The 22,311-nt window shown below is 51.0% G+C and overlaps 1 protein-coding gene across 1 annotated transcript; it reads left to right on the top strand.

The window, feature by feature from the left end:
• Nucleotides 1-12,602: 12,602 nt before the first annotated feature.
• Nucleotides 12,603-21,753, top strand: Klhl21 (kelch like family member 21). The gene is made up of 4 exons (XM_085690142.2): nt 12,603-14,042; nt 16,344-16,749; nt 18,392-18,464; nt 19,320-21,753. Exons 1-4 carry the CDS (start codon nt 13,022-13,024, stop codon nt 19,611-19,613), a joined length of 1,794 nt encoding a protein of 597 aa, XP_085546268.1. The 5' UTR covers nt 12,603-13,021; the 3' UTR covers nt 19,614-21,753.
• The last annotated feature ends 558 nt before the right edge of the window (nt 21,754-22,311 follow it).

The raw sequence follows: 22,311 nt of genomic DNA, 5'->3' as shown, positions 1-22,311 counted from the left end.
CCCGGGCTGGAGGTAACGGGGGTGTCGGTGTGTCGCGTCGCAGGCTCGCTGATCCCGGACTGAAGTGTCCACAGCGACCTGAGTGGAGGATGCAGCTCCCACGACCGATGCTGTGGAGAGGCGGGAGAGGCACTGTGGGGGGCGGCGGCGGCGGCGGCGACGGCGGCGACAGCGAGCGGGAACCCGACCGGCTCCCCGACCTGACGCCCAGTTCGGCTCGTGTCTCGGGAGGGAGGGCGGGAGCGCTGCGAGGGTCGTCGGGAACTGTAGTCCGGGGATGGCTGGACTGCGTCAATGTGGGGGCGTGGCGCCCGCGGCGCGCGGCATTGTGGGCCTTGTAGTCCCGAGCGCGGCGCTACGGCGTCGAGAGGCCGTCTCAGAACTCCAACTCCCAAGAGGCCCTGCGGCCGCGTACACTAGCAGGGGCGGCACTGACAGGACTCAGGGGGCCGCGGGAGCGGGGGAGGGGCGGGGGCTCCCACCTCCCGGCTGGTGGGGGAGGGGCAGCGCGCTGCGCGGGGGCGGGGTCGATCCAGCGGCCTGGGTCTCGGAGGGCGGTGGCCGGGGCTCCGCTTTCTCCCGTGGGGCCTGGGCTTGGGCCTTTGTGGGGCGGGGGTGTCCCGGCGGCTGAGGCAGGATGGGGGCGGGCCGCTGACGTCCACGAGGGCGGAGCGCAGTTGTTTTCGCGGCCGCTGGCGTTTAGCTGGAGGTTCCGGGCGAGCGAGGGAGCGAGCGAGCGGGCGAGCGCGGCATCAGGCCTGGAGGGGCCGCTTGTGGGCACCCGGTGCGAGCAGCTGACGGTGGGGCCAAACTCCCGGCCCGCGCCGGGCTTCAGGTCGCTTTTTGTTTTCCTCCCCGCTGTCGCAGGGCTGCAGCGATGGGAAACGCTGCGCCTCCGAAGTTAACGCTTTTCCTGGGATCCGACAGGCGGCGGGTGCGTGGTGCCCACGGCGAGTGTGGGCAGTGCACGGAGGCCAGATCAGGCTCTGCTGTGGGTGTCCAAGGTCGACCCGGAACGCTTAGCGGAATGCCTTGGTGACGTTACCGTAAGGCTGTTACTGATATTTTAACGTTAATAATCGTGTAGAAGGAAAGTACACATTGTTCAGTAATATATTTGGCAACTGTAAAAGCTGTCGAAAGAGCGACATAAGATTTTAAATTCGAATAAGAAAACATTGACGCAGGAAAGAGACGAGATTGAGAGCCTATGGAGAATGACTAGTCAGTGATTGTGGCTGTTTCCGTGCTTAAGCGAATCTTCATGTGAACAGTGTTGAAAAGAATAGGTTTAGCCAGGTGTGGTGACCGCCACCATTACACCCAGCATGCCGGAGCAGGCGGGACGTGAGGCCAGCCTGGTCTACACAGCGAATTGCTGGCCAGTCAGGGCTGCATACTGAGACTTTGTGAATGGGAGGGTGGGGGAGGAGGGAGAGAGAAGGGACGGAAAGGAGATACAACATAACTGGAGGCTAGCCTGAGCAATGTGAGACCTTATCAAAAGAACAGAAACGGTGTTAATCTCAGAAACCAGCCTCAATTCTCTACACCAAAATAAAATTTCTATCACAGTGACTTACTCAATAAAAGTAGTTAACTGTTTTTGTTGTGTTATGATTTCTGCAATAATGAAGCCCTGTTGAGGGCTCCCCAGAGGTGATATACATTGAAGTAGTGCACAGATGAAATTATTCAGAGAAAACAGGGACTGTGGGCTCAGCCTGTAGGACCTTCAATGTGGTCAAATGCAGAATTAGGATATTCCATGATTTTTGTGTCCAGAGCAAATGTCTGGAGATTGACTAGTTTTGCCCATGGTCAGACTCGCCTGAAGTGACTTAGTTTTTCCTGTATAAAAAAAAGACCTAAGAGTCAGGTGTGGTGTCTAACTTCAGGACTCAGGAGGCTGAGGCAGGATTAACGAAAGTTAAAATCCCCTCCTAGGTTACAGAGAGATCCTAAGGTTGACCAGAACCTATCCATGAAGGTTGGGGGTTGGGCCACCTAGTTGTAACCTGCAAGACTCTCAGTTATGCTCTGGTATCTGTTAGTTCAGAGGTACACCAGAAGCAGTTAGAAGCATTTCTTGTTCTGGCAGAGCACTGGGGTTCCATTCCCAACAGCACATGGGCTCTCCACAACCCTCCATAACTCCAGTTCCTGAGACCCTAACAAGCACGCACATAGCACACAGATATACATACTAGCAAAACATTCCTACATATAAATCTTTAAAAAAGAGGGCTGGGCGGTAGTGGCACACGCCTTTAATCCCAGCACTTGGGAGGCAGAGGCAGGTGAATCTCAGTGAGTTCAGGCCAGCCTGATCTACAAAGAGAGTTCCAGGACAGGACTGTTGTACAGAGAAACCCTGTCTCAAAAAAACAACAAAACTTAAAATGAAAGTGCTACACACCAGCGTGCTAATACACACCTGTAACCCCAGAGGTTGGGAGATAGAGGAGAGAAAATTAGATAGAGGAGAGAAAATTAGGACTACAGCAAGGTCAACCTTGGTTACGTGTTGAGTCTGAGGCCAGCGTGGATGACCCAAGACACTATCCAATACAAATCAAAAAGTAAATGACTATACCCGATCTTTATTCCCCGTGGTAAACACGTCACCTCAGGAAGCTGGCAGAGATGGCTCAGGGTTTCCAGAGGACTTGGTCTGTCCCCAGCACCCACATCAGACAACCCACAACCGAAGGTAGCTCCAGCTCTAGGGGATCCAACACCCTCCTCTGGCCTCCGCAGATAGCAATTCCACACTCAGAAACACTCGTACGCAAGGTAGTGGGGCTCAGTGCTGCTGCGTGCCTGTGTTCCCAGCAGAGGCAGGCACTGCCCAGGAAAAAAACATAGTAAAGTAAAACTAAATGACAAACACCTTTAATCTCTGCACTCATTAGGCAAAGGCGGTGGTTCTCTGTGAATGTGAGGCCAACTTAGGGCTATATTGTCTCTAATAGTAATAAAATCTAAGCTGAGGGTTGGCTGGAGAGATAGCTCAGTGGTTAAGGGCACAAACTGCTGTTCCAGGGGACCAGGTTCAATTCCCAGCACCCACGTGGCTGCTCACAACTGTCTATAAATCAAGTTTCAGGGGACCCAACACTGTCACACAGACATACACGCCGATGCACATAAATTACTTTTTAGAAAATTTGGCTGGGCAACGGCACACACCTTTAGTCCCAGCATTTGGGAGGCAGAGGTCGTGGATCTCTGAGTTCAAGGTCAGGCTGTTCTACAGAGTGAATTCAGGACAGCCAGGACTACACAGAAAAGCGATGTCTCGAACTCCTAGAAAAATAATATAAAATCTTTTTAAAATAGAAACCTGGGGCTGGAGAGACGGCTTAGTAGTTAAGAGCACTTGTTGCTTTTACAGAGAAATTGGGTTCAATTCTTGGCACCTACATAGTGGTACACAACCACCTGCAACTCCAGTTCCAGTAGATCCTGTGTGCTCTTTTGCCCTCTGTAGACACCAGACATGAACATGATGCACAAATAGACATGCAAGCAAAATTCTCATTCACATAAATAAACCTAAAAGTTAAAAAACTGAGTCAAGGCCGGGCATGATTGCTCACATCTGTAATCCCAGAGTTTGGGAAGCCGAGACAAGTCTGTTCTGAAACAGCCTGGACTGCATGTACTGAGGCTGTCTTGAGCCCCTTCCCCAACTGAAAAGCAAACAGGAAGTTGTCTGTGCAGCGCAGTCTAGGACGCAGAAAGCCCTTGGGTTTGTCCCCAGCACTGCTTAAAAATTAGTAGAGAAGCCGGGCGGTGGTGGCGCACGCCTTTAATCCCAGCACTCGGGAGGCAGAGCCAGGTGGATCCCTGTGAGTTCGAGGCCAGCCTGGTCTACAAGAGCTAGTTCCAGGACAGGCACCAAAAACTACGGAGAAACCCTGTCTCGAAAATCAAAAAAAAAAAAATTAGTAGAGAAATGATTCTCAGCTAGTCATGGTGGCTCACCCAAGTACTAGCACTCAGAAGTCTGAGGCAGGAGAATTTCCGTGGTTCCAGGCCAGCCTGAATTACAAATCAAAATGCTGTCTCAAACACTGGTCTCCCTAGTTGGATACAGGTCCATGGCAGGGTACTTGCCCAGTGTGTGTGAGATAAAGTTTAATGTTTTGCCCAAAAAACCGCTTAAACTTTTCCAAAGCCACACATTCCTTTTTTTTGGTTTGTTTTGTTTTGTTTTTGTTTTTTCAAGACAGGGTTTCACTGTTGCTTTGGAGCCTGTCCTGGAACTTGCTCTGGAGACCAGGCTGGCCTCCAAGTCTTGAGTGCTGGGATTAAAGGTGTGCGCCACCACCACCTGGCAAAAGCCACATATTCTAGGGGTTGGAAGAATGGTTCGGTGGTCAAGGGTAAGGACTACTGTTACAAAGGGCTCAAGTTCTGTTCCAAAGACCTGAGTGAGGAGGTTCACAACTCATATTCCAGTTGATCTGACATCTACATGCATGTGGGCACACACACATAAGACTAAAATCTTTAAAAGGGAGGAGGCTGAAGAGATAGCTGTGTGTTTTGGTGCAGCTCCATTCTGTTTCCAGCACCCCCATCAAGTGGCTCACAAGCATTGTACCCCTCCACCTCTGGAGAAGTTCAATGCCTCTGGCCTTCTGTGGATTTGCATTCAAACGTATTTACACATAGACAGGCACACACATGTAATCAGAAACACATTAGATCTTTTTAAATTTATTTCTATAGGTTTCTTTTGCCTGCTTGGATACTGCACCATACGCACTATATGCATGCAATGTCTTTGGAGGTCAGGAGAGGGTGTGGTTGCTGGGAACCTCATCCTGGTCCACTGCCAGCCCAGCAAGGACTCTCACCTGCCACCTGCTGAGCTGTCTCCTCTCAGTTCCCTAAATTTAAGTGTTTTGACCCAAACTGCCCGACTGTGGTAAAGGCTCTTTCTCTCTGGGAAAGTCTCCATTTTCCATGCCTGCTTGTTTTACTTCCATGGGCCGAACAACCTAGAGCATCTTTTTTTTTTTATATTTATTTATTTGTTTATTATGTATACAGTATTCTGTCCGCAGGCCAGAAGAGGACACCAGGCTTCATTACAGATGGTTGTGAGCCACCATGTGGTTGCTGGGAATTGAACTCAGGACCTTTGGAAGAGCAGGCAATGCTCTTAACCGCTGAGCCATCTCTCCAGCCCCCAAACCTAGAGCATCTTAAGTAGTAATGTTAGTCATGGTCTCTGGTCCTGGAGTCACCAGTCTTTGATTTCTACCTGCTGGGGGTGGGGGGAGATGTCTGCTTGCTTAGTGCTAATTCTAGACAATTGTACTTGCTCATGAAGGGTGGGGGAGGATCCAACACTAGCCCAGGCTGTGACAAGGTCACATACTAGGAATACCGGGGCTTCCCAATAGTTTGAGGATGTGGTTATTTTAATTGTATTCCAAATATAGCCTTACCTACCTGAATCTCATGCTTCATACCTTCACTTGGGGAACTTTGGGGAACGCTCTCCACTTCCTATTCTCACTGTGCGATTGGAGTGTGGTGTGAATTTCCCCAGAGGCTCGTTCTGCCCGGAGAAGTTCTCTGGTTGCTCCACACTTGTTCCAGCTAGAGTATATTTTTAGGACTCCTCCTGCCTGTCTTGCTCACATCTTACTCTGTCTTGCTCAGAAGAGAGAGAGAGTGTAGGTGTACGTTCCTCAAAATCATGCTGTTCTCAGCTCATAGTACCCAGGCTATAGGACGAGAATGTCTGTGAAGACTTAAAATCCTTACTTGCTGACTGCGTCACCCGCTGGTGCGCAGGCAGTGAAATCAGTTTCTTGTGTGAGCTTCGTACTGGTAGACGGCAAAGACACGGCTGAGTCAGCAGTTGCTGCGCTTACAGAGGTCCCAGCTGGGTTTCCAGCACCCACATCAGGTGACTCCCAACACCTGTAATTACAGCCCCAGTGCCTCTGCCATTCTCCTCTGGCCTCCTCGAAGCCACACCAATATGCACACGCACAAACACAAAATGAATTTTTTTAATTGTACATGTATTTACAGGTATTGTGCTTCTGTTTGTCTGTGGACCACATGTGTGTCTGGTGCTCCTGGAGGATCCTCTGAAGCTGGAGTGACTAAAGGTCCTAAGCTGCTCTGTGGATGTCGGTAATCAAACCTGGGTTCTGAGAGAGGAGTCAGCACTCCTAACCACTGAGCATCTCTCCAGTCATTAAGAAAAAAACAGCTGGTGGTGACACGCACTTTTAACCCCAGCAATCTGAAGGCAAAGGCAAGTGGATCTCTGTGAGTTTGGGGTCAGTCTTGTCTACGTAGTGACCTCCAGGCTAGGCAGGACTGAATAGTAAAACTCTTTTTCTTTTTTTCGTTTTTACTTGTTTGCTTTGTTTTGTTTTTTTAAGACAGTTTCTTTTTAAAAAAATTATTTATTTATTTATTTATTTATTTATTATGTATACGATATTCTGTCTGTGTGTCTGCCTGCCCCCTTGAGACAGTTTCTGTGTGTAACCCTAGCTGTCCTGGAACTGCCTCTGCCTCGTGAATGCTGAGATTAAAAGTGTGCGCTGCCACCACTTGACTGAGACCCTCTTTCAAAAACAAAAAATTAGGGGGCTGTAGAGATGGCTCAGAGGTTAAGAGCACTGACTGTTCTTCCGGAGGTCCTGAGTTCAATTCCCAGCAGCCACATGGTGGCTCACAACCACCTGTAATGAGATCTGGTGCCCTCTTCTGGCCTGCAGGCGTGGAGGCTGAATACTGTGTACATAATAAATAAATAAATAAATCTTAAAAAAAATTAGACAAAAACCAAAGATAGCTGTTTTCACCATGACACAGGTTACTTCTTGACTATCTAAAATTACAATCCAGGCACCCAAATGGAGTGGTTTGTTTTTCTTTTAACCAGGGATCATCAGGCAAACAGGCTGTGCTGAGTTGAGGGTTTGGGGTATGTAACTGTGGAGAGAGTGTGAGTGGAAGCAGCCCAACCTTGCTTCAAACTCAGAGTCTCTCAATTTAGACTCCTGAATGCTAGAATTACAGGCCTGTGCCACTACAGCCGGCAAATAGTTTTTAAATTTAATTCTTTTTCTAAAAAAAAATATTTATTTATTTATTTGTTTATTTATTTATTTTGCACACAATATTCTGTCTGCATGTATGCCTGCAGGCCAGAAGAGGGCACCAGATCTCATCATAGATGGCTGTGAGCCACCCTGTGGTTGCTGGGACTTGAACTCAGGACCTCTGGAAGAACAGTCACTGCTCTTAAACCTCTGAACCATCTCTCTACCCCCTCTTTGTCTTATTTGTGTGGGTGAGTTGAGTGTCATCGTAGGGGTGGGACAGAACTTGTGAGAGTGGTTCTCTCCTTCCACAATGTGTGTTTCAAGGGTCACCAGGTCTCCAGGCTTGGGAACAAATACCTGCACCAAGCTACCTCACACGCTCAGTTTTGTTTGGTTGGTTGACTTGGGGTTTTTTTGTTTTGTTTTATTTTGTTACATTTTTACTTAAATAGTACCACTGATTAAATCATATATCATAACTTACATTATCATAACCAAGTTACTTGGTTCAGTCATAGTGGCATGTGTCTTCAATCTGCATTTGAGAGGCAGAGGCAGGCAAGAGCTCTGTGTGAATTCAAAACCAGCCTGGTCAGGGCTACAAAGACCCAGTCTTTAAAAAAAAAAAAAAAAACCAATATCTTGGACAGACTGCCTAGGACCCATGCATGCTAAACATGTATTCTACTCACTGTATATTTCCAACCCTGCATTTTTTTATTTTATTATTTTGAATTTTATTATAGGTAAATTAGAATTTTCATGATTTTTTTTTAAATGTCTTATCTGACAGCTTACCTACCATCTTCCTCTCCAGACAGGAGCCGCACCACCCAAGGGCTCTAAGGCCCTCAGCACAGTCCAGCATCTCCTCAGACTCAGTCTCACAGTGTAATGTCATTGCTACCCTGCAGCAATGTCTCACACCCCAACATTGAGCCCTTGAGACCCCCAGGGAGAAGGAGGAACTCGCTAGCAGGCCTGGGTTGGTAGGCCATTCAGAATTCCTTACACAGCTGATAGGGCTAAATCTGGGCCTGTCTATTCTCACCACATTCCCACCCAGATTTTGGATGGTCCTAGATGCTTGCCTGTTTAGTTGAGGGTGTCATAATAAGCTTACTTTTTTATTTTAAAATATTTAGATTTATTTATTATTTTGTTTTTTTTAAAGATATATTTATTTATTATGTACACAGTATTCTGTCTGCACACCAGAAGAGGGCATCAGGTCTCATTACAGATGGTTGTAAGCCACCATGTGGTTGCTGGGAATTGAACTCAGGACCTCTCGAAGAGCAGTCAGTGCTCTTAACCTCTGAACCGTCTCTCCAGCCCCCTATTTATTATTTTGTATGTGTGACTGTTTTGCTTGCATGTGTGTATGTATATGTACCATGTGTTTGCCTGGTAGCCTCAGAGGTTGAAGAGGCCATCAGATCCTCTAGGATTGGAGTTACAGAGAGTTGTGAACCCTCATGTGGGAAGAACAAGTGTTCTTACTTCGAAGCCATCTCTCCAGCCCCTAAAATATTAATCATTTTAAAAACAGACCTAAACGAGGCAGTAGTGTGGTGGTGCACACCTTTAATCCCAGCACTAGGGAAGCAGAGACAGGTGGATCTCTGAGCTCAAGGCCAACTTGGTCTACAAATTGAGTTCCAGAACAGCCAGAGTTGTTTCTTGGAGAAATCATGTCTCAAGAAACAAACAAACAAACAACAACAACAAAAAAACCCACAACTAGAGAGATGTCTCAGAGGTTAAGAGCACTGACTGCTCTTCCAGAGGTCCTGTGTTCAATCCCCAGCACCCACATGGGCTTACAACCATCTATGATGAGACCTGATGCCTTCTTCTGCTCTGTACATGCCAGCAGAACATTGTATACATAGTAAGTAAATTAAAAAAATAGACCTAAAGATCTTGAGAAAAATGTTAACTTCAGTAGTAATGGCTGATATCTACAATACCAACTCCTTGGCAGTCCTAGGCAGGAAGTATACATGTTCTAGGCCAGCCTGAGCAACTTGGTGACTTTCCTCCCTGCCAGAAAAGGAATGGGTGGAGCTCAGTTAGGCTGCTGTCCAGCTAAATGTAAGCCTGGAGATCAGTGCCTAGCACTGCTGCTCAGGGAAGAAAAGTCACAAGGTCTCACTGTGTGGCCCAGGCTGGCCTCAGAACTCAGGGTGTGGAACTGGAGAGTTGGCTGGGCAGTTAGGAGCACACCTGTGCTTCCAGAGAAGCTCCACCCACATGCTCGCCCACAACCATCCTTTACTACAGATCCAGGGCTTCTGATGGTCTCTTCTGAGCTCCTCAGACACCAAGCAAGCATGGAGTGCACAGACAAACATGAAGGCAAAAGGTGTAAGATGAATAAATCTGATAAAAAAAATTTAAACCAAAATAGTGCTATATAGTTAACATAATTGTACGTATTTAATGACAAAACTTTAAGAAATTACCATTTTAATTTTTATGCAGTTAGTGAAAGTATAATTGTATTACTTTTTCCTTTCCTCCCTCTGGCTCCTCCCATGTCCCTCCTTCCCAACTCCTTCTGTGTTTTTCCCCTTACTCTCAAATTGATGGCCTCTTCTTCCTTGATTGTAATTATTGTGTGTTTGTTTGTGTGTACATGCATGCAAAAATGTATGACTATAACCTGCTGAGTATATTTTGGTTGATGTGTGTATATTGGACAATCAATTATGGGGCCCATCCCTAGGGAGGACTAATTCTTTTTTTATTTTTTCAAGACAAGAGTTTTTCTGTGTAGCCTTGATTGTCCTGGAACTCGCTCTGTAGACCAGACCAGACTAGTCTCAAGCTCACAGAGATCCGCCTGCCTCTGCCTCCCAAGTGAAGTGCTGGGATTAAAGGCCTGCACCACCACCATCTGGTCGAAGGACTAATTCCAAAGCATCATCAGTCCTGTCTTTTATTAACTAGGGGTAGGACCCCATGGGATATTCCCCTTTCCATATTAGCATGCCTGTTGATGTTACCATTGCTCTAGTTCTGTTCATGTAACCATTTCTAGGAGACACTTTGACAGTGCTGACTTTCTGGTGTGCTGGCTCTTAAGATCTTTCTGCCACTTTTCTAGGATGTTCCCAACATAGGTGTAGGAGCTGTGATATAGATGTATGTACCCATTAGGCTGGTCTCCCCATCATCTGCAGATCTCTGGGTTGTGTCCAGTTGTGGTTTTCTTTCTTTTTTTTTCTTTAAAAAAAACTTTATTTAACTTTATTTCATGTGCATTGGTATAATGATGTCAGATTCTCTTGAACTGGAGCTACAGACAGCTGCAAGCTGCCATGTGGGTGCTGGGAATTGAACCTGGGTCCTCTGGAGGAGCAGTCAGTGCTCTTAACCACTGAGCCACCTCACCAGCCCCCACTCCCCAGTTGTGGTTTTCTGTGATACTTTCCATTTTCTGTAAAGGGAAACTTCTTTGATGGGGGTGATGCTGCACTTACCCAGAACTGACAGCAACTCAAGAAACCAGGAGGGGTCCGTGGGCAAAGGGATTAGTGGTCAGGTGTAATTAGTTCTTTTGAGCCAGGGTCTCACTGTAACCTTACCTGTCCTGGAATTAGCTATGTAGACTGTTGTGAAATAGAACATTCATTTAACTAAATAAAGATGTATTACATTTGTTTGTTGCGGAATAATTGTTCAATTATGTAAAGATGTGTTGCTGTTTCACCTTACCTGAGTAAGGCACCTGATTGATCTAATAAAAAGCTGAATGGCCAATAACTAGGCAGAGGAAGGATGGGCAGGGATGGAGGGCAGAGAGAGAGAAGGGGAGCCAGGCCAGCCAGCCAGCCAGGGGACAGACAGACTGGGAGGAAGCAGGAAAGCAGGACTGACAGTATGTAAGTGAGGTAAATGAGCCTGGGGCAGCATATAGATTAATTATTATATTAATATTAATATAATTATATATTCTAATTAATTACATATTAATTAGAAATGAGCTGATTTTGCCCTGCAGTGGTGTCGCAGGCCATTAATCCCAGCACCTGGGAGGCAGAGACAGGTGGGTCTCTGAGTTTCAGGCCAGCCTGGCTTACATCATGAGACCTGGTGGCTCAAACAAAAGCAAGGTAAAAGTCCAGGGCCGGCCCCTGAGGCTACTGTTCCCAGACCTACACAACACTGTGCCACGTGAATGAGCACACACAAGAACTTTCGGAGTGAATCTGAAATCTAGAGCTGCTGGTACAGCTACGGAGTAAGCGAAGCACAAGCCAGGTCCTGGATTCAAGCCGGAGACACTTGAAGAAAGAGGACAGAGAAGGCTCATTTCTTTTCTAGACCATTTGTATAATTGGATCCCACTGTGTATGATCTGACTTGACGGAGCTAGCTAGCATGCACACATGCACATCTTCCCATCTCCATATCTACAAAGTCATTCTTCAATAATGACCCACCCTTTTGATGTTAGGAGAGTGGGGAGTAGTGGGGCAGAGACCTCAAATGATAAAGTGCGTGCCTTGAATGTCTGAGGCCCTGGGTTCCATCTCCAACAAAAACAAAATCCATACTCAGTTCTCAGCTACAGCATTTAATCCTTAGGCTTCACGCTGAGAGGAGCCGACTGACTCCAAGGGCTTTTTGTACTTTCCTCTACAGGCAACCACTTCCTGGTTGCTCAGACTCAGAAGACCCGGGTGAGTGTGTAAGCTATTGGCCAGGCTCCTGGGCCCAGGAATGCTGCACTGCCTTTAATAGCTGTGTGAACAGACCTTCTATGGGCAACAGGCAGTTGCTGGGGTACCTGCATGTTTTCTTCCTTGGAGTCTGTGCTTACCATGCTGACCCTGAAATTTAGACCAGCTGCATTCTCAGAGGAAAAGAAGGTGAGGTTCCTGAGTGGAAGAGAAAACCTGCAAAGATTTAGAAATGGAATAAAACAAAATGTCTGCTGCCAAGGCTGTGTCAACCTAGCAGCCTCCCCGAGGCAAAACCTGAGGCTGGAATGCTTTCAGAAATGAGGTGGGGCACAGATATTTCATTCTCCACACTTCCCTAAAACTAAGCAAAGCAAAACTCACACGTGTCTTCCGAGTGTAGGCTCCCGTTCCTAGAGTTGCGTTTACGTACAGCACAAACCGACCCACTCAGAGAACCGTGACTGCTGAGCGGCTCCATCTCCACCTTTTTAAGGCACTCCCCGGACGGACCTGCTCCTACCCATCGTGAGTAGCCTGAAGGAGTAGACTCGGAAAGTAAACTACTGCTTCTATGCTGAACAGACTTGACTGCTCGCTTTGAACTCAGGCATGAACACAGTGGAGCGCTTTCCTGGAATCTGGCCCGGTTTTGCTTAAACGCGCCAAAAAAAACAAAAACAAAAACAAAACAAACAAACAAAAAAACAAACAACGAAACTCTTGAATTTGTTCGTGCTTTGGTGCTGAATTGTGCAAATACTACTTTTGAAATCTGACGGGGGGGGGGGGGTGGGCTTAAGTAACTACCCCGGAGCCAACGGAACTGAAAACAGGATCACGTACTCAGATGTTCCCAGGAGCGCAACAGGGAACCTGGAACCAAAGGAGTGACTGTGGATTCGGGCGCCGAGCTCGCCTCTCCGGGCCTCGCTCTGCAAACCGCTGGGCTGGAGGATGGTTAGTACACCTCGGAACACGCACTTGTCGCCCGCCGTTGCCACCTGGGCGTCCGCGGAGGCGGTTGGAAGCCCCGGAAGGGCGGAAAGGGAGCCGGCGTAGGCGGCGGTGACTCAACCTGCCCGCAGCTCCGGGGATGAAAGGGTTACGTGGGGGCGTGGCCCGTGGCGCTCCGCCCCGACAGACCCCGCCCACGGAGGTTCTGTACTGCATATTGTGCATATTTATAGAGGCGGTGCCGGGAGAGCCGGGGCGTCCCTGAGCCCGCAGTCCCCGGTCATGGAGCGGCCGGCGCCCTTGGCCGTGCTGCCCTTCTCCGATCCCGCGCACGCCCTGAGCCTGCTGCGCGGCTTGAGTCAGCTGCGCGCCGAGCGCAAGTTCCTGGATGTGACCCTGGAGGCGGCGGGCGGCCGAGACTTCCCCGCGCACCGCGCCGTACTAGCGGCCGCTAGTCCCTACTTCCGCGCCATGTTCGCGGGGCAGCTGCGCGAGAGCCGCGCCGAGCGCGTGCGCCTGCACGGGGTGCCGCCCGACATGCTGCAACTGCTCCTGGACTTCAGCTACACGGGCAGAGTGGCCGTGAGCGGCGACAACGCCGAGCCGCTACTGCGCGCCGCGGACCTGCTGCAGTTCCCCGCCGTGAAGGAGGCGTGCGGCGCCTTCCTGCAGCAGCAGCTCGACCTGGCCAACTGCCTGGACATGCAGGACTTTGCCGAGGCCTTCAGCTGCTCGGGGCTGGCTAGCGCGGCGCAGCGCTTCATCCTGCGCCACGTGGGCGAGCTGGGCGCGGAACAGTTGGAGAGGCTGCCGCTGGCCCGCCTGCTGCGCTACCTGCGCGACGACGGGCTGTGCGTGCCCAAGGAGGAGGCGGCCTACCAGCTGGCGCTGCGCTGGGTCCGCGCCGACCCGCCGCGCCGCGCGGCTCACTGGCCGCAGCTGCTGGAGGCCGTACGCCTTCCCTTCGTGCGCCGCTTCTACCTGCTGGCACACGTGGAGGCCGAGCCGCTGGTGGCGCGCTGCCCGCCTTGCCTGCGCCTGCTGCGCGAGGCCCGCGACTTCCAGGCGGCACGCTACGACCGACACGACCGCGGGCCCTGCCCCCGCATGCGTCCGCGCCCGTCCACCGGCCTAGCGGAGATCCTGGTGCTGGTGGGAGGTTGCGACCAGGACTGCGACGAGTTGGTCACCGTCGATTGCTACAATCCGCAGACAGGCCAGTGGCGCTACCTGGCCGAGTTCCCCGACCACTTAGGCGGGGGCTACAGCATCGTGGCGCTGGGCAATGACATCTACGTGACGGGTGAGTGCTCTGGGGCTTTTCAAGTGAGACACTGAGGACCTGATACCTAGAGCTCGACTTAGCCCTTGGCAGGAACTGCGCTAGTTTTTCCATTTGCTTTCAAGCTTTAAGAGCCCCCTGTGCGAGCAGAAACTTAACTGCTTTGTAGGTCTCTGCGCCCTACGTGGTACAGCCTGCCTTGCTTAGCCAACTCCTTGCCCCGGAGGTGCCTCTCCCTTTTGGGTTAGAAGAGACAGGGCATTGGCCTGGCACAATGGCTGCTTTCTTTTAATCCCCAAGGAATGCGAGGACAGGCTGCAGGCTGGCGCCTGGTGAGGCATCTCACCCTCCCCAAAGCTGGGACTTTTCTCCCTCCCTGCTAAGCCACAGGGGCCTCCTGACTCAGTAGCTTTGTCACCAGTGACAAGGTTTCTTAGAGCCTGCACCTCGGCGGTGCACTGTGGATCACATGGTGTTTAGGCTGCACTAGTCTACGACTGTAAACATGGTCACATGTCGAGCGGTTTTCTTCCAGTTACTTGGCTGAAACCCCAAAACACTGCCGAGTCACTGTAGGCGGGCCCCAGCCTGCCCCAGTGCAGGGCTTCTCCCACGTTTTTTACCAAGGATGAATCCTGATGATCAAACTGAAGGGGAGGCTAGCTACCTCCTTCTCCAGGCCAGCAGGGATGGCCTCTGGAACTGCTATATAAGGAAAGACCACTGGGGCCTCTGTCCCTTATCGTTATCGGGCTGTCAGGCATGAGGCTGGACTGTCAGGGTCTGTGTTCCACATTCCACAAAAAGCCCACTCCAGTGGTGTGCCTGTGGGTCTCAGGGACAGCCTCTGCTTTCCTAACTGGTCTCTGAATCCAGCCCTCCTTAACCTGAGGCTGACCCTGCTCTGCTGGGCTCCGCCCTTGCCACCCTGCCCCCATCTCTGAAGTCTGGCTGGTGATTTTGAGCAGAGAACTGGCCAGACTCACCCTTGGATAATGAGTGTCACAGCTGAACAGCTAATGGGGTTGAGGCAGGTGGCTCCACCATTTCCTTCAGCTGCTGGTGGGGGATTTTCCTGAGGGGCCAGGAAGCTGCTTCAGCTGCTTCAGAGCGTCCCTGTGAAAGTCCCACAGTTTGTATAACATGCCTCAGACTCCCCTCAAAAGCTCTGGGTTGAGAGACAGAATGTCTCTGCCCTGTTCACGGCACCAGCCGGGAAAGCCAGGGATTCCTGGAGTCTCCTCATACCCTGAGCGTTTTGTCTTAGATTTCATTTACACTATTACTGCCTTTTGTTGACACACACAAAAAATCTGTGTAGCTTGATAAGAGTTTGAATGAAACATGTCTCTGTACTCTCCACTAAAGTCAAAACTAGAACCCCAGAGGTGTATGATAGTGTGGTTTGTGGTGTTAGGTCTCTTGGGTGACAGTGTGGGTTTCTTCTCATGTTCTGACAGTCTTGGTTTCAGAGTGTCCAGGATGTCTAGGATTTGGTGGCCAAATCCCATATTTAGTGTCTCTCCAGAAGAACTGCCCAGCCCCGAGATTGAATGAAGGAGATAGTTACGTGTGATGGTGTGGCGGAGGGTAGTTTTGTTTGATTCTTATTTTTGGTTTTTTGAGACAGGGTTTCTCTATGTATCCCTGGCCGTCCTGGACCAGACTGGCCTTGACCTCAGAAACTGACCTGTCTGCCCCCTTCCTGAGTGCTGGGATTAAAGGTGCACACCATGGCCCAGCTCTATTTTACCCATTAATGTATGAGTGTTTTGCCGACTTGTAGTCTGCACCATCTTCTTACCTGGTGCCCACAGAAGCCAGAAGAAAGCATCAGATCCTCTAGAACTGGAGTCAGGGATGGTCGTGAGTTGCCACATGAATGCTGGGAATGGAACCCAGGCCCTCTGAAAGAGCAGCCAGTGTTCTCTGCCTCATTTTGTTTCTGGGGATGGGGGTCTCATGTGGCCCAGAGCAACTCAAACTTCCGAGTGCTGGGATTACAGGTGTGTTGCTCTCTGGAGAGCAAAGCCAGGGTTCATGCATGCTATGGTAAGCATTCCTCCAGCTTAGCTGTACCCCAGTCCAGGACTGTTGGAAGCGGCATCTTTTGGCTTTGATTTGACAGCAATGAAGGGGCCTTGTGCCCTGCCTCAGTGACAGTGACCGCTTGGCGAGGCCAGAAGAAGACAAATGTGTTTTGGGTGAAGGGAATCAGGCTAATTCCTTTGCAGGGAGAGGCCTACCCGGAAGTCTGAGAAGACACAGGTGGGTGACTCACTGCACGTGGGTTGAGCATCTGCCCTTTGTGTGCCCCGACAGGCGGGTCTGATGGCTCCCGGCTCTATGACTGCGTGTGGCGATACAACTCAAGTGTGAACGAGTGGACAGAGGTGGCACCCATGCTCAAGGCCCGAGAGTACCACAGCTCTTCCGTACTGGACGGGCTACTGTACGTGGTGGCAGCCGACAGCACGGAGCGCTATGACCACACCACTGACTCCTGGGAGGCTCTGCAGCCTATGACCTACCCCATGGACAACTGCTCCACCACCGCCTGCCGAGGCCGGCTATACGCCATCGGCTCCCTGGCGGGCAAGGAGACCATGGTGATACAATGCTATGACCCAGACACTGACCTGTGGTCACTGGTGGACTGTGGCCAGCTCCCACCTTGGTCCTTTGCACCCAAGACTGTGACTCTGAATGGACTCATGTACTTCGTCAGGTGAGCCCTGGGTATACTGTTTCTGGCTCAGCATACCCGTGCTGCCCATTTCATAGATGAGGAAAGGGGGCCCAAGCTGGGATGGAGGCTGAGGCTTGTCCCACCCCTTAGACCATTTCTGTGGCCTTCTAGGTTTTCTTAATCAAGCTGCCTCAAGGGTAGTAAAGTCTTGGCATTGCCTTGCTAAGCAGCTAGTGGGTTACCATGCATCCACCAGGACATGTATAGCATGCATGTTTCTGAATGAGACAGAGATAGATGTCTCAGCTGTACCCTAGCCTGGTCCCCTGGTTTGTTTTGTTTTGTTGTTTTTGGTTTTTGTTTTGTTTTCGAGACAGGGTTTCTCTGTAGCTTTGGAGCCTGTCCTGAACTAGCTCTTGTAGATCAGGCTGGCCTCGAACTCACAAAGATCCTCCCACCTCTGCCTCCTGAGTGCTGCCATTAAAGGCGTGCGCCACCAGCACCTGGTGGTCCCCTGGTTTTGATGATCTGTCTGGTCACAGTCAAATGTGCCTTGAATGACTGGTTATTGAGTGTTTGGGAGGGTAACTGGATTCCCTGTGTGTAGTGTGTGTGTGTGCACATACATGTGTGTGCATATTCAATGTTCCCCGTCCCCAGTCTGGAGTCTGCCTGAAGCTGTGGGGCTGCGACAGTCTCTGTCTCCTATTGGTCCTGGACTTTGATCTGGGAGCCCAAAGGTATGTGTGCCCTGAGCCTGCATTTTCCCTGGCTGAGTAGCAGTGACCTTTGCCTGACCTGCCCCCAAAATAGGAGGCCACCGCCCTTCAGGGTGAGCTCTGAGGAGCCTAAAGGGGACACAAGTGTCATTGTCATCTAAGAGGCTGAGGGGCCTGATGTCTTTAAATGCTGGGACCTGAAGGTCTGCTCTGAGAATGTCCTGGAACCTTCCTCAGCCTGGGTCTGAGAATGTCCTGGAACCTTCCACTGCCTGCCTGGCCCTTCCCTAAGTCCCCCCCCACACCTCCTGTGGTGCCTTCAAGAAGGGGGAGGGGCTGGCTATAAATACAACTGTGAAGAGTGCCAGGTCTTTGCTTCAGCCCCTCTAGTGGCTGCTGGCCCAGTACCTTTGAGAAAGCCCTCCCTGTCCTAAGGTCCTAGGGCAGGATCCTGACACCTGCTGACTCCTTCTGGAGGGCAGTAGTCAGTTTTGATTGCTAACCCTCCAGGTGGATGTGGGAGGGGTTTACTCAGCCTGCGGTTTGCTTGTGTGCAGTCCACACAGGAAGCTACCTCAGCCCCACCTAAATGCCTGGATATCCCTGACCAGTAAAGGGAACTGCCGTCCTGGGCCTCCTGCTGTTGATTTCCGGGGTGGGGGAGGCAAAGGTGTTGACCCTGCCTGGGAGGTAGCAGCCTTGAAGAGAGAGGAGCCAGGGAGCTCCGTCCAGCCCAGCCCCTTCCAACTGTGGCTCTTTGGTCTCTGCTGGAAAGAAAACAGAGTGTAGGGATAGCCCAGTGGGTTCAAAGCCAGTCCAGGCTACCAACCAAGACCTTGTCTCAAAAATATACATACAAGTCCCCAGAGGAGTCAGCTGCTTTGAGAACTCTCTGGCTGGCCCTTCACACCCAAGGTGCCACTGCTTTTGTCTGACTGTCTTTGCCTCCCTTCCTTCCACAGGGACGACTCTGCCGAGGTGGATGTATACAGCCCCTCCAAGAATGAATGGGATAAGATCCCGTCTATGAATCAGGTAAATGTGCAGGCGTGCCAGCGTTTGTAAGTGCAGGCTGGTCCTGCTTTTGCAACTGGACTGTCATTAAGACAGAGTGCTTGGGAGACAGTCATGGTGGGTGGGGCCTGTATTGAGTTCTCTCCAGGTGTTACCCTAATTGCGCTCGCCGGTACCAGTTGTTAAATAGGATCTCAAGACCAGGCTAGTGGTCACTGAGCCATCGAGCAGAAGAGGGTGAGGAATCTCGAGAAGTTTTCCACAGAGAGGCAGGCAGCAAGTGCAGAGAGAGGCCCCAGGGCTGGCGTGTTTGTGTGAAGGCTAGCAGCCATTGTGGCTCGAGGGGATGGGCTCAGACAGGTCCGGGAACTATCCACCCCAGCTGCTTCCTAAGGAGTTGGCCTGGGAATGTATTTATTGAATGCGTGCAGTGCGTGTGCCATGAACTCAGCACCCCCGCTGCAGACCTCATCTGGTCAGGGTCTCCTATCTCCGATGGTGTGGTGGCTCTTGGGAGACTTTGCCCTATCTGACCAGGTTCTGTTCCTAGCTATCACTGATGGCTGTCCCAGCATACTGTCTCCTATCTGTAAGATAGAATGGATGAGCCGGCCCTAACGGGCTGATGCAGGGACACTGGGTGTGGCCCACACCTGGAGACCATACTGACCACACAGGGAGCCCCATTTTCCTGGTTGGAGAACAGGAAGACATTGACTTATGCTGTCTACACTCCCTGGAAGGCTGGCTGAGGATGGTTCTTAGTGCTGTGGCTATGATGTACTGGCTGTTCCCTGGAAGTTACTAGAGCAATCAGGGAGGGACGTCTGCCCTGCCTCAGTTGCCTGCTTCTCACTCCTCTGCCTTGACCTGCAGGTACATGTCGGGGGCAGCCTGGCCGTCCTGGGAGGCAAGCTCTATGTCTCTGGGGGATATGACAATACTTTTGAACTCTCGGACGTGGTGGAGGCGTATGACCCAGAGACCCGGGCATGGAGTGTGGTGGGGCGGCTTCCGGAGCCCACCTTCTGGCATGGCAGCGTGAGCATCTTCCGCCAGTTCATGCCACAGACACCAGCAGGGGGCCGTGGCTTTGAGCTGAATAGTGGCAGCAGTGACATGGATGCAGGCCGCCACAGGCTGCCTCAGAACCCTGACGAGCTGCACTAGCCCAGGCCTGGCCCAAGAGAGGGCCTTTGTACAAGGGGCCTGGCACCTACAGAGGAGCGGCCTCTCCTTTTTGCACATGAACCGGAGCAGTGGCTCCTGGCTGCTGAGTCAGCCCCTAGAGGCATTGGGTGACGGTTCCTATACACTCGGAGCCTGTGTCACAGCTTCTAGGGAAGCTGATAGTGACCTGTGTGTGTGGTCAAGAACATGTATCTCTGCCTTCCAGAAGTTACCTCCAGCTTGTAGTATCCAACTCACCGTGCCGTGTGCCTCTCCTTGCTGCCACTTCCTGGGTCTGCTTGATCCCAGAGCAGAAAGCAGGGTCCCTATGACAGAAAGTGGCCTGGCCTGGAACACTGGAGACCCAGGAAGACAAAGGCCACAACAGAGAGCTTAACTCACATCTAGAGCCAGTGCTGCAGGTCCAAGGAGCCGTCTGTTCACCTAGCTTCGCACTTCTCTTAGACTCACCAGACTGCAGGGTAGGCTTTCAGGAGTTGAGGACTGACTGAGCTGGGGGATTAAGCCACAGTGTGAGCTTGAAGGGGTCTGTTTACATAGTACCTGCTCTGTCCTGGCCAGGAGGCCCTCCCTGGGGCTCTGTCCCAAACCTGCAGAGGTGAGGCTAGAGAAGACTGTGCCTCCTCGAGACTCTCACTGGTCCTTGGCTGAGTGGACAGATACTGGGCCTGGGAGTGACTCCTGCTTCTAAAGGAAGCGGAGCGGGGCAGCCCCAGCACTTGGGTCGAGGTTTGAAATGCTTGAGGTTTGAACTCGAAAAGTAGAGGAATTGGGAGAAGAGACAAGTGGCCCTGTCTGACTTGAAGATGTACAGGTCACCGTTGTTAGACTTTTCCTGCCATCGTGTGGGAAACATAGGATGTCTGAGAGCTCAGGCCCAGGTGCGTGACTAGCGGGACCCCTGACCTTGAGTGGTTTTGTGGGTTTGGGGACTGAAACCATTCAAGATACCCAGAGGTCTCTCTGCTGGAGTTTGTCGTCATGTCTCTTTGTGGGGAAGAGGACATTAGGACTGTCACGTTAGAGACAAAGCCGAGGTTCAGGGTGCGCTGGTGAACTTGGCTGGCGGATGAGGCTCCAGGAACGGAGTGCCCCCATCACACACCACAGTCGTCTTCTTGGCCAAGTGGCCGAGGAGGCTGCCTTAATTTCCCTGGCACCTACCTTCTTCCTGTTTGGTGCCATGCACTGCAGAGGTCATCCTGTTTGGTTTGAAATCCATGTTTCTAAAATGTTCTGCCTGGCGCCTGACCCTGGGGAAGACTGAGTATGGGGCAGTGCTGTCCCAGCCCAGGCCCACTGATGCCCTAGGGCTCCTGTAGGGTGTGCAACTGTGCTTTCTGTCCCCTGGTGCTGTCAGCCGAGCCCTCTAGTGCCTCTCTTCCCTCTTGGCCTAGTAAACTCTTTCCGTGAGCCTTAAAAGCTGCCACCCAGAGGTGTTGATGCTCCATGGGGTGCCTTGGCATGTCAGGGTGAAATCCTGTGTATTGGGAACTAAGCTCAGTGCTGGGGAAAGTGTGCCACCACTGTCAGGTCCTTTGGGGACAGGCTAGGGGCTTCCCGGGGGAAGAGCTGCACTGCCGCACTCCTGTGACTGCAGTGACTCCTGCCTTATCGTGCACCCTTGCGCAGGGCCCCTCTGCCCACTCCCAGAGATACTCAGGTTTGCACATCACGACCCACGTCTGGGTAGGCACTCACTGTGGTCCTCCCACTAGGAGTCCAGAACAGTCCCTCCCTCAGCTTCACCTTTGCCACGGGCTCTGGGCTGTAACCCATCACTTGACACAATGGCTACACTAACAGGGATGAAAGCTGGGATACCTGGGTATGGGATTGATTGTCCCTGTCACATGTATAAAGCTTTTATATGTCAGGATAAAATTAAGTTATGAAAAGTTCTGTGCCTGGTATTTGCTGATCTATAAGGTATTTCTTATATTTATGACTTCAGAGACTTGTGTAATGAGGTCACCTTCCTTAGGTGACCAGCATTCAGTCACACCAGTGGCTGGGGCAGATTTGTGTATTTATTTCTGTCTACTCTCTAGACTTCTGTGTCCATCATTCTAAGGTTTTCGGATGCTCCCCTATTTTTTGAAATAAAATGTTTCCTACATGCTGGGTGTCATGGCTTTCATCTCTTTGTTTTTCAAGACATGGTTGCACCATGCGGCCCTGACTGTTCTGGAGCTCACGCTGTAAACTAGGATGGTCTCAAACTCCGAGATCGCCTGCTCCCAAAATGCTGGGGCCAAAGGTGTGCGCCACCACCTCCAGCTGGCCTTCATCTTCTTGCTGCTTTGTCTTCTGGGAATCCTTGTATGCAGAGGCCAACACTGGTGGTGGGAGGTAGATCTAAATAGTGAATGCAGATACAGGAGGTAGGTTTGGGGAGTCCAGCATCATAGAGCAGAGCAAATGCAGACATAGGAGGTAGGATTGGGAGTCCAGCATCACAGAGCCTCTCAGGTCCTTTCTCTCCTCAAGGTGAAATACACACATGATGTACTGTACTGCAAAGGTAGGTTCCTACCCACAGTGAGATAGACTTTGAACCTAGGAGGGTACCTTTAGAACAGTGCTTCTCAACCTGAGGGTCACAACCCCCAAAGCCATCAGAAACCTGGTATTTGCATTACAATCCATAACGGTAAAATTACAATTACAAAGTAGA

Source organism: Myodes glareolus, chromosome 6 (assembly GCF_982192425.1).
Source record: "Myodes glareolus chromosome 6, mMyoGla1.1, whole genome shotgun sequence".
In the NCBI taxonomy this organism is placed as follows: Eukaryota; Metazoa; Chordata; class Mammalia; order Rodentia; family Cricetidae; genus Myodes; species Myodes glareolus.
Note: the sequence above shows the minus strand (reverse complement) of the source record. Positions and strands in the feature narration are given on the sequence as shown.